At 41.0% G+C, this 15,551-nt stretch overlaps 1 protein-coding gene across 1 annotated transcript; it reads right to left on the reverse strand.

Moving 5' to 3' along the window:
• Positions 1-889: 889 nt before the first annotated feature.
• On the reverse strand, positions 890-14,682 carry LOC139381514 (p53 apoptosis effector related to PMP-22-like). The gene is made up of 4 exons (XM_071125127.1): positions 14,196-14,682; positions 5,021-5,161; positions 2,157-2,820; positions 890-2,089 (listed from the first exon to the last, which is right to left on the reverse strand). The coding sequence occupies exons 1-3, from the start codon at positions 14,398-14,400 to the stop codon at positions 2,609-2,611; spliced, it is 558 nt and encodes a 185-aa protein (XP_070981228.1). The 5' UTR covers positions 14,401-14,682; the 3' UTR covers positions 890-2,089; positions 2,157-2,608.
• Positions 14,683-15,551: the final 869 nt, after the last annotated feature.

Here is a 15,551-nt window from a genome sequence, read left to right on the forward strand (position 1 = left end):
CCCAGCAGCGTTGATGACATTATGCAAATTTTTTGGAAAAGTGCATTGGACTTGGCGTGAACAAAATTGCTGTGCATCAAGTGGTATCTGTATTTTTTCAGAATTTGGACAAAAAGAGCACAATGCAGTTTGTGAGATAAGGCCTTAAAAATCAAGCCTACTTGATGGTAATAGCGCTCAATGTTGCCCCTAGTAACTGGTTTTGAATGTGTTTCCCGACATCCTCAGGACACGGATAGACATCTAATTTGAAAGTCAGTCTTGAGTGACCTACCAGTGCAAAATGTTTGATTGTGCTATTTTTGTTATTAACACACACACACAGGGCCGGTCCTTGCCTTTTTGGGGCCCTGAGTGAGATTTGGTTGGGGGGCCGCACACCTTGCGGGCAAAACATTTTTGTTGCTCCCCTTTTGATGGTGGAGAGAATTGTTTTAAGTATATTAAAAAGTACATTTCTTCCCATTTTGCCATGAGGTGGAGAGAAAGTATTTGAAGGTTTAAAGCAAGTTTTCTGGAATTCTACACATTTTGCCATGGGGTGGAGAGAACATTTAGCAGTTTTATAACAAATTCCATGCAATTCTACACAGTTTGTCATGAATTATGCCATGTTAATGATATCTGAGTGAGACTATAAAAAATCAATGGGGGCCACATGGAGGTCAGGGCCCCTGGGCACATGCCTTGCAAGTTTAGATACTAATCAAAAAATTGGTAGCTGACATGCTAATTAAGTGACTGTCTGACTGACATAAGAAAACATCTGCTGCTGTACAACTACATTTAGAATTGTGTGTTCTATAGTAACTTAACAGTAAGACTACAACCAAGTTCCATCACCAACACAGCCATGGAGACACACGCAAACACGGTCTGAAGATAGAACTTGACGAAAAAACAACTCTTTATTGCATAAAAAGACACTGCTGAAAGTTGTATATTCAAAAGGACTAAATAAACCCAAAAGATTATCACCAGAATATCGATGACCTTTTCCATTTCAACTGAAATATGACTTGAGTTGAGTCCATAGAATGTCCCCTTCAATGTCAACCACACATTTTGCAATTATGAAAAATGAAGGCATGTCCGAGTTTGACATGACACTACTAGTCTTCTATAGCAGACTCATCACCTGATGCTGTTGAAAGACGCTACATTGTCTTCTGCAAGCATTTATAAGTCAAATGCTGAATGAATTGTATATCTAAAAGTCTGTGGTTGGGTGCTTCATGTTGGTTACCATTATCAGCACATGGAATGGACATTCAATCTGCAGTGCCGAATATCAGCGTTGTAGCGCGGTTGAAATTTATAGGTGATTGAATCCACAATCTACAGATTGAATCCAGGCCAAATGTGCATTTCTCCTTTATTTGTTTTAGTTTTCACAACAATACAATCCAGCAATACCCATTTATAGGCAAATCAAGAACAATGTCCAGCAATACCCAATCAAGAACACGGTCCAGCAACACCCATTCATAGGCAAATCAAGAACAATGTCCAGCAATACCCATTCATAGGCAAATCAAGAACAATGTCCAGCAATACCCATTCATAGCCAATCAAGAGCATTGTCCTTGTTGGAGTAAGAAAACTTAAATGTAAAAAAAGAAAAGAAAATCTTAAAACACAGCTGTGTGTTGCATAATAATGACTAGAAACACAATTCTTAAACTAATCGAATAAAAGCAAATCAACACTTGCCTCTTTCCTTGCACCATACACAGTATACATTCATGTTTACATTTTCCCTACTGTACTTACAATTCAGCTTAGCCAGTAAATGACCTGAACCATTAAAATTAGGATTAAAGTGAATACATTTTTGAAAAGCGACATCTTAAAACATCCAACAACCCTGCAGTCAAATACATTAGCTGTGTGTAGGGCATACGCCCTCTAACACAGCTGGTTAGAACGCTTGACATTATCCATCAACTCTTGGATGGAGTCCTTACCGTTGATATTAAGTGCACTTCTGTGATTTTGCATTCAACTAATTTAAGGATAAGGTTATGGCGGTTTATGCACATTTTTTATGTATAATCTGCAATATTGCTTCTGAGTCACTTCAACTACTCTACACAAACATCAAATGTGGAAAAACATTGAAGGTGATAGAAAAAAGGCCACTGGAATAGCCATACCTGGCAATCTCCCTTGGTAACATGTGGACCACTCAAATCAATATGGGGATCAGTATAGGGTCGGAAATAGGGCACATCTATGGGATCCTTCCAACGGAGAGGGCATTCAGCGTTGTTAGAAATGACAAAAGTGACTTCCAATGATATGTCTAAGTGTCAGTGTCCTCTGTGGTGGCAGAGGTGCTTCTGTTCGCCTGGGGCTGCATCTCAATAGTCTAAAGTGGGCTTCCTTTCCTTCATCTGGCTGATATGAAAGAACCTGAGCAGGTGAAAGTAAATTCTTGGTAGGTGACTACTATATTGCTTTCACTGTCCTGTGTTGTTTTCCTCAGTGCAGATGAAGGGAAGGAGATGAAGAGAAGAAGGGAAAAAGAAGATAAAGGGAAGGAGATAAGGAGAAGGGAAGTCACTTCAGACTATTGAGATGTAGCCTGGGGGTGTCCGTGGTTCCTCTAAGCTGAGGTATAGATGTATTTGGTCTTGGCGAGGCCCGTGAGCTCATCCTCGTAGCGAGGCAGGCAGCAGAAGAGGATCCCACAGCCGATGCAGAGGATGGTGGCCCCCCAGCCGAAGCCGTAGGCCCAGGTGTAGTCGTAGCGGCCCTCGAAGATCAGGTCATTGAACCTGACTGGGTAGATGATGAGGGCGATGAACTGAATGACCACTGTGGTGAGAAACAGGCAGAACAGAGATTTGTCAGTGGTGGATCATTCAGGAACAGAGAGGGTCATCAGTGATGGATCATTCCAAACAGTGGAGGAGGCTGACTCTGTGGAACAGTGACACAAGTGGGAGAGTCTACCAAAACTAGCGTGAGGGCGTGTGAACTTAAATCTCTAGGGTTTAGATGTAACAACAAGTTAGAGCATGTGTCATTTAGATTAGAAGGTGGATAACTAGATTAGAAGGTGGATAATAAAGTGGATGTACTGTGAGGTAAAGTTGATATTTTACACATTCACTGTATGGATGGCGAATCACAAAGTGGGATCAAACAATGGATCACATAGCGATGATTACTACTGTTACTACTTTACATCCACATATACTGGTGATCCAGTCAGAACTAGTTATAAATACTAATACTTATTTACTACACTCTAAACACTGGGAAAACATTCCCATGAGAGAACGGCGGTTTTATAGTCAGACACCTCTATGATTCCGCTATGTCTGAGACAGTTTCAGGGTAATTCTGAGTGACTGTGTAGTCTCTTTTTCCCCTAGGCATAGGCTGGGCTGTCAGGTTTCACACTAGGGTGGCAGCTGCAGAAGGGGGGGGCATAGGGAGGAGGGGGAGTGTTCCTATTATCTCACTATCAGTGCTGTGACTCAGCCAGATGCAGAACATTCTCTCAGCCCTTCCCTGAACCTCAGAGCAGAGTAGGGACACAAACAACTCCCACTCCCTCTCCTCATTGGCAACGGCTAAAATAAGAAGAATATCTTTAAGACTCGCCAACTCCACAGTAGCTATGGTTGCCATGCTACTTGAGCCCCCTCGGAACATGGAGGAGCATAGGAAGCACTAAAGTATGAGAGTAATTGTAGTTTGAGGTTTGGAGCAATACATGGAGGCAAGCCAAATTAACTTCTTGCTCCTACTTGAGACGCATATGTCCCAAGTAGGCACCTGGAAATGCAAATGCGCTACGCTAAATGCTAAATGTACTCGTTAAAACTCAAACCTTGATCAAAATTCACAAGCAGGGTATTGAATTAAAGCTACACTCGTTGTGAACCTAGCCAGCAAGTCAGATTTTTAAAATGCTTTTCGGCGAAAGCATCAGAAGCTATTATCTGATAGCATGCACCCCCCAAAATGCCAGCTCGACACGTAAACAACAGATTTTGCGATAGCCGGCGCTACCCAAAACGCAGAAATAAAATATAAAACATTCATTACCTTAGACGAGCTTCTTTCTTGGCACTCCTATATGCCCCATAAACATCACTATTGGGTCTTTTTTTCGTTTAAATCGGTCCATATATACCCAAAATAGCTTTGTATAGAAGTTGTGTCATTCAGAAAAAATCATCGTTTTTAAACGCTGCGTAATTTTTTAAAATTAAAAAAGTCGACGATAAACTTTCACAAAACACTTCGAAATCCTTTTGTAATCCAACTTTAGGTATTAGTAAACGTTTATAATCTATCAAAATGATTACAGGGCGATGTCTCTTCAATAGGTCCTCACTTCAAAAACAATGCCATCTGATCTCTCCCTAAACTGCTTCCGGGTGAAGACTGGGAAAATGGAGGTCAGACAGATGTATTTTCCAACAATTAATTCAATTGAAAATTAGTACAATGGCGCCATCGTGCGGAATTTGTATGAGGTGCAGGCAAATTCCCATTAATTTCTGTTCTCTTTTAACAACTGGTGGAAGTGACTTATGGAAATTATTTTTTGCTTTCAGAGAGCAGTTTTTCTTGCGTTTTTCAATGAAACACACGCTCTGTTATAGTCACAGCCGTGATTTAACCAGTTTTAGAAACTTCAGAGTGTTTTCTATCCACACATACTAATCATATGCATATACTATATTCCTGGCATGAGTAGCAGGACGCTGAAAAGTTGCGCGATTTTTAACAGAATGTTCAAAAAAGGAGGGGGTAGGATGAAGAGGTTTTTAACAAAGGAAAGCCAGTTGTTAATATTTCACTACGTCTTCAATAACTAACTTCTCCTCCATTAGCTCAGACACTTGAAGTACAAAAACATAAGGGAGCGGTTTCCCTGACACAGATGACGCCTAATATTGGACTAAAAAGCATTTAATGGAGATGGCTTTTTAGTCCAGGAGTAAAATTAATCCGGGAAACCACCCCAAGAAGAACAGAATGGTGTTGTGTTTCTTACCAGTGATGAAGAGCAGGACCCCAATGACAGGTAGAAGGCTGATGTTGAGGGTGCAGCAGAGAGCGATACAGGAGATAATGAAGGCTATGATAAGGATGATGAGGCCGATGATCATAAGAGCTGCCACAGCCTGGGCCCAAGCTGAAAAGACAATAAGCAATGTTTGGTACAGTGCCTTCTGAAAGTAGTCACACCCCTTTACTTATTTCACATACTGTTGTTTTACAGCCTGAATTTAAATTGGAGATTTTGTGTCACTGGCCTACACACAATACCCCATTTTGTCAAAGTGGAAGTAAACATGTGTCAGGAGTAAACATGTGCTTAACAAGTCACATAATAAGTTGTTTGGCAATAATAGTGTTTTTGAATGACTACCTCATCTCTGTACTACATACAGATAATTGTAAGGTCCCTCAGTCGAGCAAAGAATTTCAAACACAGATTCAACCACAAAGACATGGGAGATGGGTAAAAATGTAAAAAGCAGACATTGAATATCCCTTGGAGCATGGTGAAGTTATTACTTACATTTTGGATGGTGTATCAATACACCCAGTCACTACAAAGAACAAGGTTTCCTTCCTAACTCAGTTGCCGGAGAGGAAGGAAACCGCTCAGGGATTTTACCGTGAGACCAATGGTGACTTTTAAACAAGTTCAATGGTTGTGATAAGAGAACTGATGGATCAACAACATTGTAGTTACTCCACAAAATAACCAAAATGACAGAGTGAAAAGAAGGAAGCCTGTACATAATACAAATATTCAAAAACAGTAAAACTGTAAAAAATATTTTTTTTAAAGAAGTGGCAAATACATTTACTTTATGTCCTGAATACAAAGTGTTATGTTTTGGGGCAAATCCAACAACACTTCACTGAGTACCACTTCATGTTCTCAAGCATGGTGGTCGCTGCATCATGTTATGGGTATGCTTGTCATCTGCAAGGACCAGGGAGTGTTTTTAGGATAAAAAGAAATGGAATAGAGTTAAGCACAGGAAAAATCCTAGAGGAAAACCTGGTTCAGTCTGCCTTCCAACATACACTGTGTGACAAATTCACCTTTCAGCAGGACAATAACCTAAAACACAAAGCCAAATATTCACTGGAGTTGCTTACCAAGACGACGTTGAAAGTTCCCGAGTGGCCTAGATACAATTTTGACTTAAAAATCGTCCTGAAGATACATGGCAAAACTTTAAAAATGTCTGTCTGGCAAAGATCAACAACCAACTTGACAGAACTTGAAGAATATTAAAAAGAATGTGCAAATATTGAACAATCCAGTTGTGTAAAGTTCTTTTTTTTTTTTTTAATGTTTTTATTTCACCTTTATTTAACCAGGTAGGCTAGTTGAGAACAAGTTCTCATTTACAATTACGACCTGGCAAAGATAAAGCAAAGCAGTGCGACAAAAACAACAGAGTTACACATGGGATGAACAAACGTACAGTCAATAACACAATAAAAAAAATCCATGTACAGTGTGTGCAAATGTAGTAAGATTAGGGAGGTAAGGCAATAAATATGCCATGGTGGTGAAATTATTACAATTTAGCATTAACACTGGAGTGAGATGTGCAGATGATGATGTGCAAGTAGAGATACTGGGGTGCAAAAGAGTTGGGTGGGCTATTTAGATTCAGATGGGCGGTGTACAGGTGCAGTGATCGGTAAGCTGCTCTGACAGCTGATGCTTAAAGTTAGCGAGGAAGATATGTCTCCAGCTTCAGTGATTTTTGCAATTCGTTACTGTCATTGGCAGCAGAGAACTGGAAGGCGGCCAAAGGAGGAGTTGGCTTTGGGGATGTTGGATGTTGGCTTCAGTCAAATATACCTCCTGGAGCGCATGCTACGGGTGGGTGTTGCTATGGTGACCAGTGAGCTGAGATAAGGCGGGGCTTTACCTAGCAAAGACTTATAGATGACCTGGAGCCAGTGGGTTTGGCAAAGAATAGGAAGAGAGGGCCAGCCAACGAGAGCATACAGGTTGCAGTGGTGGGTAGTATATAGGGATTTGGTGACAAAACAGATGGCACTATGATAGACTGCATTCAATTTGCTGAGTAGAGTGTTGGAGGCTATTTTGTAAATGACATTGCCGAAGTCAAGGATCGGTAGGATAGTCAGTTTTATGAGGGTATGTTTGGCAGCATGAGTGAAAGAGGCTGTTGCAAAACTGGAAGCTGAATCTAGATTTAATTTTGGATTTTATATGTTTAACATGAGTCTGGAAGGAGCGTTTACAGTCTAACCAGACACCTAGGTATTTGTAGTTGTCCACATATTCTAAGTCAGAACCGTCCAGGGTAGTGATGCTAGTCGGGCGGGTGGGCGGGGGCAGCGATTGGTTGAAAAGCATGCATTTGCATTCTTAGAGACTTACCCAGAAATCTTACACCAACAGGCGCTTGAACAGCATTTATCCCCACGCAATAAGACTGATAAATAGCTAACAAAATAGCTACACGGACCGAGTTTACCTTGATTCTTTATTGACCTTTTATTTCAGTAGTTGATCGCTCTATGCACACTCACAGGGCACTACACATGCACAGACACTGTCACTACAACACACAAACACTCACTCCATCACCATTTATACTGACTACATACCCGCACACCCGCTCACATACCACCATCTGTGAATTGATTGCCCCCCCATCTAGCTTCAGAGTTTGTTCTGTTAGGTGACCTAAACTGGAATATGCTTAACACCCCGGCAGTCCTACAATCTAAGCTAGATGCACTCAATCTCACACAAATCATCAAGGAACCCACCAGGTATAACCCTAAATCCGTAAACATGGGCACCCTAATTGACATTATCCTGACCAACTTGCCCTCCAAATACACCTCTGCTGTCTTCAATCAGCATCTCAGCCTCATCACCTGTATCCGCGGTCAAACGATCACCCCTCATCACTGTCAAACGCTCCCTAAAACACTTCTGCGAGCAGGTCTTTCTAATCAACCTGGCCCGGGTATCCTGGAAGGATATTGACCTCATCCCATCAGTTGAGGATGCCTGGTCATTCTTTAAAAGTAACTTCCTCACCATCTTAGACATGCATGCTCCGTTCAAAAAAATGATAGAACTAAGAACAGATAGCCCTTGGTTCACTCCAGACCGGACTGCCCTCGACCAGCACAAAAACATCCTGTGGCGGACTGCAATAGCATCGAACAGTCCCCGCGATATGCAACTGTTCAGGGAAGTCAGGAACCAATTCACGCAGTCAGTCAGGAAAGCAAAGGCCAGCTTTTTCAAGCAGAAATGTGCATCCTGTAGCTCTAACTCCAAAAAGTTCTGGGACACTGAAGTCCATGGAGAACAAGAGCACCTCCTCCCAGCTGCCCACTGCACTGAGGCTAGGTAACACGATCACCACCGATAAATCCGTGATAATCGAAGACATCAACAAGCATTTCTCAACGGCTGGCCATGCCTTCCTCCTGGCTAATCCAACCTCGGCCAACAACTCTGCCCCCCCCCCCCCCCCCCCCCCGCAGCTACTCGCTCAAGCCTCTCCAGCTTATCCTTTACCCAAATCCAGATAGCAGATGTTCTGAAAGAGCTGCAATACCTGGACTCATACAAATTAGCTGGGCTTGACAATCTGGACCCTCTATTTCTGAAACTGTCCGCCGCCATTGTCGCAACCCCTATTACCAGCCTGTTCAACCTCTCCTTCATATCATCTGAGATCCTGGAGGATTGGAAAGCTGCCACGGTCATCCCCCTCTTCAAAGGTGGAGACACCCTGGACCCAAACTGTTACAGTTCTGCCCTGCCTATCTAAGGTATTCGAAAGCCAAGTCAACAAACAGATCACTGACCATCTTGAATCCCACCGTACCTTTTCCGTAGTGCAATTAGGTTTCCGAGCCGGTCACGGGTGCACCTCAGCCACGCTCAAAGTACTAAATGATATCATAACCGCCATCGATAAAAGACAGTACTGTGCAGCCGTCTTCATCGACCTGGCCAAGGTTTTCGACTCTGTCAATCACCATTTTCTCATCGGCAGACTCAGTAGCCTCGATTTTTCTAATGACTGCCTCACCTGGTTCACCAACTACTTCTCTGATAGAGTTCAGTCTGTCAAATTGGAGGGCATGTTGTCCGGTCCTCTGGCAGTCTCTATGGGGGTGCCACAGGGTTCAATTCTTGGGCCGACTCTTTTCTCTGTATATATCAATGATGTTGCCCTTGCTGCGGGCGATTCCCTGATCCACCTCTACGCAGACGACACCATTCTGTATACTGCTGGCCCTTCCTTGGACACTGTGCTATCTAACCTCCAAACGAGCTTCAATGCCACACAACACTGCTTCCGCGGCCTCCAACTGCTCTTAAATGCTAGTTAAACCAAATGCATACTTTTCAACCGTTCGCTGTCTGCACCCGCACGCCCGACTAGCATCACCACCCTGGATGGTTCCGACCTAGAATATGTGGACATCTATAAGTACCTAGGTGTCTGGCTAGACTGCAAACTCTCCTTCCAGACTCATATCAAATATCTCCAATCCAAAATCAAATCTTTCTATTTCGCAACAAAGCCTCCTTCACTCACGCCGCCAAACTTACCCTAGTAAAACTGACTATCCTACCGATCCTCGACTTCGGCGATGTCATCTACAAAATAGTTTCCAATACTCTACTCAGCAAACTGGATGCAGTTTATCACAGTGCCATCCGTTTTGTTACTAAAGCACCTTATACCACTCACCACTGCGATCTGTATGATCTAGTCGGCTGGCCCTCGCTACATGTTCGTCGCCAGACCCACTGGCTCCAGGTCATCTACAAGTCTATGCTAGGTAAAGCTCCGCCTTATCTCAGTTCACTGGTCACGATGGCAACACCCACCCATAGCACACGGTCCAGCAGGTGTATCTCACTGATCATCCCTAAAGCCAACACCTCATTTGGCCGCCTTTCCTTCCAGTTCTCTGCTGCCTGCGACTGGAGCGAATTGCAAAAATCTCTGAAGTTGGAGACTTATCTCCCTCACCAACTTCAAACATCTGCTATCTGAGCAGCGAAACGATCGCTGCAGCTGTACATAGTCTATCGGTTTATAGCCCACCCAATTACCTATCTCATCCCCATACTGTTTTTATTTTATTTATTTTTCTGCTCTTTTGCGCACCAGTATCTCTACCTGCACATGTCCATCTGATCATTTATCACTCCAGTGTTAATCTGCTAAATTGTAATTATTCACTCCTATGGCCTATTTATTGCCTACCTCCTCATGCCTTTTGCACACAATGTATATAGATTATTTTTTTTCTACTATGTTATTGACTTGTTTATTGTTTACTCCATGTGTAACTCTGTGTTGTTGTCTGTTCACACTGCTATGCTTTATCTTGGCCAGGTCGCAGTTGCAAATGAGAACTTGGTCTCAACTAGCCTACCTGGTTAAATAAAGGTGAAATAAAACATTTAAAAACATACAAACTGTGCTACTATTTATCCTATATTCTGTTGCCTAGTCACCTTACCCCTATACATATCAATCCAATATCCCTGCACATGTAAATATGGTATTGGAACTAACTTGTTAAATATTTACTGTATATAGTATGCTATTCTTACTTACTTAATTGTGTATTTCATATTTTTTATTATTATTTCTCGTTTTATTTTTTTCATCTAGTAGTACATTGTTATTGATTACTGGTTGGGTTTTGAGTTTGTAAGAAAGGCATTTCACTGTCCTTGTGCATGTAACATTGAAACTTTAACTTGAATAAATGTGATTCTAACATGTATCGACTCAGGGGTGTGAATATTTATGTCAATTAAATATTTCTGTATTTAATTTAAAAAAATAAACATTCAAGTTCCAAGTTATTAGAGTCGTATGTCATGTACATGAAACACATGGTTTACACCGTCTAACGAAATGGTTACTGGCAGGTTCATGCTGGACAAAGCAACAACAATAAGAAATAAGAAAATATAAGAACATGAACAAAAAGTAAATGTCAGTAGAATAGAATAAACTATTTAGCATAAGTATAATAGAGGAAGGCCCAATTTAGTCAAATATTTACACCTGTATTAGGTAAGGAGGTTAGTACATTGTCATGCCGCAACACAAATATTGCAACGAAACCCGTGTATTAGAATACATTTATGAAGGAATCCTGATAGGTTTGCTCCGCATTGCAATGAAGCCTTTGTTCTACAGTATCACAACTGCATCGTATTTCAACACATTACTGGTGGTAGGTTACTGGTTACACATTACTGGTGGTAGGTTACTGACATCTGTTGTATGCAAATGCAGAGCTCACACCTTAAATTATTCACTCTGTCTACCATCAGGATTAAATGGCAGGCAGCCTACGCCTGAGCTTCAGGCACTGCAGTCATGCCTTCACTTGCCTTTAACAGACAACAGGATCCTAGTCTAACAAGTTTAACTTTGTGTGAACTAAACCATACAGAAGAGTATCATTAAAACATTAAAACAGATGTACAGAGAGGTGGCGTGAGAAAGGATAATGTCCCTTGTGTTCAGAAAATGTAGATATTCTCACGCTCAAAATGATGTGCTTCTCTGGATCTCAAGTCCATGGTCGAGAACAGTTTTTGTGTATTAGTAGCCGACTGTTACAGTTGTTTGACTGTTGCAAAGGATCTCTTTAAAATGTTAGTGCGAGTACTTCAATCTAATTCAAAAAGTGTGATGTGGACAGCTCACAGGGCCGAAGATAGCTCCCAAATACACCTGAGTCTAAATACTCTCCAGAAGGGGAACATCTGTCTTGTGTCTTTCCTAATCAAGTTCAAAATAAACAAACAATGGCAAACCAATGTTGTTCATTTAAAAAAGTATGGGTCTGAACTTAAATCGATTGAATCAGTTGAGTCGTCATCTACAGCAATTAAGTACAGATTCTATAATTGAGTTTGACAGTGTTTTGTTCAGGTGCACGTTTGAGTATTGTTGATGTCATTCATGCACTGTGCATTTTAAATGAGCAAGTTTGTTATGTGACTCCAAGCTAAGAGGTATGCTTGCAGTTTTAGGTAGGCTCCATCACATTGATTTGGCAACAAAAACTTTACATGGCCTAATAATCACAAAAAGCTTAACCTCATTAAGCAATTCCTATTATTGCGTGATTAATAAATTAGTCTGATAATATTAAAACAATGTAGATACAATAGTAATTACTGTGTTATTACACAATATACAGAGAAAATGTAAAATGTTCACACGGGTTTGATTGTGAAGACAAACAACTCCCATATCATCCATGCAACATGACACCACTAATTCCAGAGAATCCCTCCATGCCATCTCCCCACCCAGGAAGGGACAGTAAGTGGCCCTTGGAATGGACAACATCCGGCTGAGGTTGATTAATCACAACAAAGTTAAGTTCCAGTGGTAATATGTCAATACTAGTTCATCTTGATGGCACCAGTCAGATAGCGACATTACAGCCAACTGCACTCACCCAAACATTGTTAACCTTGGACCAGCAGCACCGACTCCACATACACTGCATAATAAAAAGGAATATATCATTCTCCTTGATTTGTATTTGACTAGTTATGAACTAACTTTTTATGGTATGAAAATGAAGGGTACAATTATACCAATTTTATTTCTCCAATTCCACCTGCCTGCTTTGTTCACTAATGGGCTATGCAATCCCACAGTTTAGGGTAAATGAATGGTTGCATTTATGTAAGTAGCCCACTGACTGAGCAAGGACACTGGGGTAAGTAGCCCACTGACTGAGCAAGGACACTGGGGTAAGTAGCCCACTGACTGAGCAAGGACACTGGGGTAAGTAGCCCACTGACTGAGCAAGGACACTGGGATAAGTGTAACTGTCTTTTCCTCACCTTATAACATCAACAATGTTGTTTACTGAGACCTGAAACTATTCCTCCATTTGGACTGCTACCTGAATGACAACACAGCTGTCCTAACTGACTGACTGAAGCAGTACTTCCTGAGTTCTGAGTAATAGCATATGTTCCGAATGTACCAGACATGGATATTTTTCACCAGTGTCCAGTGAAGACCGAGGCATTTTCTCTATATTTTTTCTCACCACAGATTGTCTGGAAGTGGTTTGTAGCAGGACTTCTCCAGCTTGGTAGGGGCACTCATCACACTTCTAAAAATAGCCCTGAGAACATGACTGAGAAAGCCATCTTGATATGAATCCATCCTGCCTGTTAATACCAATATTCAAAAGGTAATTATTTATTCTATTTTGTTCTATCATATACTATTGTTAGGAATTGGAACCTTGGTTACATGTTGACGCAGCCTCTGACGTTTGATTTCTATTCTTACAATATATCTAATGCAGCCAACATTTTAATTTAGTATGAGAAAGGATCTGAGTGGATATGTGCTTGATCAGAAATATTTTCTGATTACCATGATGAGTTGAGATGTTATAGTATATGTAAAATGTGCAAGAAAACACCAACAAACAGGGGGTAAAGACAATGGGAAACAGGGAGAATCAAGTGTTGTTCGAAGTTTACTCTGACTGGCTGCCACTTTGCCATTGAAAAACTCCCAGGAGAGCATTCCTTTGCTTGTTGAAGGCTGACTTAAGTAAAATGAATTGTGGACCAAAATAAAGAAATAGGTTGTTCATGAAGTAGGCCCATGCACTTGACCAACAAACAATATACAACTAATGAAATGCCATCTGTGGAATTCCTTTTCTACTGTGTAGGCTGAATATGAGTTATTATGATCTTGATCAGAGAGTGGGTATAATTTGTGGAACGTTCCAACAGGAATCGGTTCCAAAAACTTCATAAATAACAAGGTTGCCAACAAACACATACAAAGTTGTGGGGGAGCGGGTTATTTAATTACGTTTTTCGGCAGCTAGTTAGCTTGGTGAACTGATCATGCTACTTTGTATGTGTTGTTTGTTGGCAAACCTTGTACTTTGGAACAGATTCCCGTTGGAACGTTCCACAAATTACACCCACCCCAGATCAGCCTTACTGTGAGCAGGCTCCAAATCAAATTCTGAATACATACACACTATAGTACAGTAGGCTATATTGTCAAATAATGAATATGGTGTTATTTTCATTGTCACTATGATTAGGGCTGTTAATTGAATCTTTATAGATTGTTTTACAATATGATACTCACAGAATTCCATGAGAGATTTGCAATCCCAGTTGTCATTCCGAAATCGGCATTGACTCCACATACTTGCGTAGTGGGACTTCGCGTCCTTGTCCTCAACCCATCCCGAAGTAGCAGCAATTGCAATAATGTCAAATATAATCGCAAAAAGCAAAAGAAGTGGTACGATCCACCTGCATCTTGGATACGCAATTCCACAGCGAAACATATTCGACAAACAGACCAGACAGTGCGGATAGAAGCGGTCAGGCGTCCAAATACCGTGTGGGTTTGTGTAGGCTACACCTTTTTTACTGATCAAATCTGAAAGCCCCACCCTAGTTTGCAACGTAATCCATGCACAGTAGCCTAAACCTGTTTAAATTACTTGGAATGGCATGCAGGCTCATTCTCGTCAGGCGTGGCGAAGGGGCGAGAGTCAACCCAACCAGCATCTCAAGCCCAACCCATTGACAGTGGCCGCAATTCAAACACTTAAAAGACACACCCTATCCCCTCAGCCCTTAAGTGGATACTTCTGATGACGTATCATTACGTCTGACGATTATACACCGTTTTAAATTAACTATTTGTATTTTATTTACAATTATCAACAAACTAAATAAATAGTCACGCAAACAAGCATACATACCAACTATTTACTTTGCCAGGAATCCTAAAGAAACAAATCATATTCATTAATAATAGTTTTAATTGCCTTTTTGTTTTTCATTTTTGTTAAAGTAGTGCCATATTGTTTAAATTAATTTATAAAGGGAAACAAATAGGTTTTGAATTAGACCATTTGCATTTCTCAATTTGTAATGTACCTAATATTAATAGCAGTTGAATTAAATACACTACATCTTTGTCAATGTCAGAATTTCTGAAATAAATCATTATATCAAAACTATCAATGTACAACCTGTCCCGTTTTCTTCGTAACAAAGTTCTCCATGTCAATCCCCCAAAAAATCAACTACACTGCTCAAAAAAATAAAGGGAACACTAAAATAACACATCCTAGATCTGAATGAATGAAATATTCTTATTAAATACTTTTTTCTTTACATAGTTGAATGTGCTGACAACAAAATCACATAACAATTATCAATGGAAATCAAATTTATCAACCCATGGAGGTCTGGATTTGGAGTCACACTCAAAATTAAAGTGGAAAACCACACTACAGGCTGATCCAACTTTGATGTATTGTCCTTAAAACAAGTCAAAATGAGGCTCAGTAGTGTGAGTGGCCTTCACGTGCCTGTATGACCTCCCTACAACGCCTGGGCATGCTCCTGACGAGGTGGCGGATGGTCTCCTGAGGGATCTCCTCCCAGACCTGGACTAAAGCACCCGCCAACTCCTGGACAGTCT

Source organism: Oncorhynchus clarkii, chromosome 23 (assembly GCF_045791955.1).
Source record: "Oncorhynchus clarkii lewisi isolate Uvic-CL-2024 chromosome 23, UVic_Ocla_1.0, whole genome shotgun sequence".
Classification (NCBI taxonomy): Eukaryota; Metazoa; Chordata; class Actinopteri; order Salmoniformes; family Salmonidae; genus Oncorhynchus; species Oncorhynchus clarkii.

Bases quoted from the DNA above. Each gene is read 5' to 3' on its own strand.
- LOC139381514 (XM_071125127.1), bottom strand. From the start codon at position 14,400: ATGTTTCGCTGTGGAATTGCGTATCCAAGATGCAGGTGGATCGTACCA. The intron at 5,162-14,195 runs GTGAGTATCATA...TTGTCTTTTCAG, and splicing joins CAAATCTCTCATGGAATTCT to CTTGGGCCCAGGCTGTGGCA. The intron at 2,821-5,020 runs GTAAGAAACACA...TTCTCACCACAG, and splicing joins GGTCCTGCTCTTCATCACTG to TGGTCATTCAGTTCATCGCC.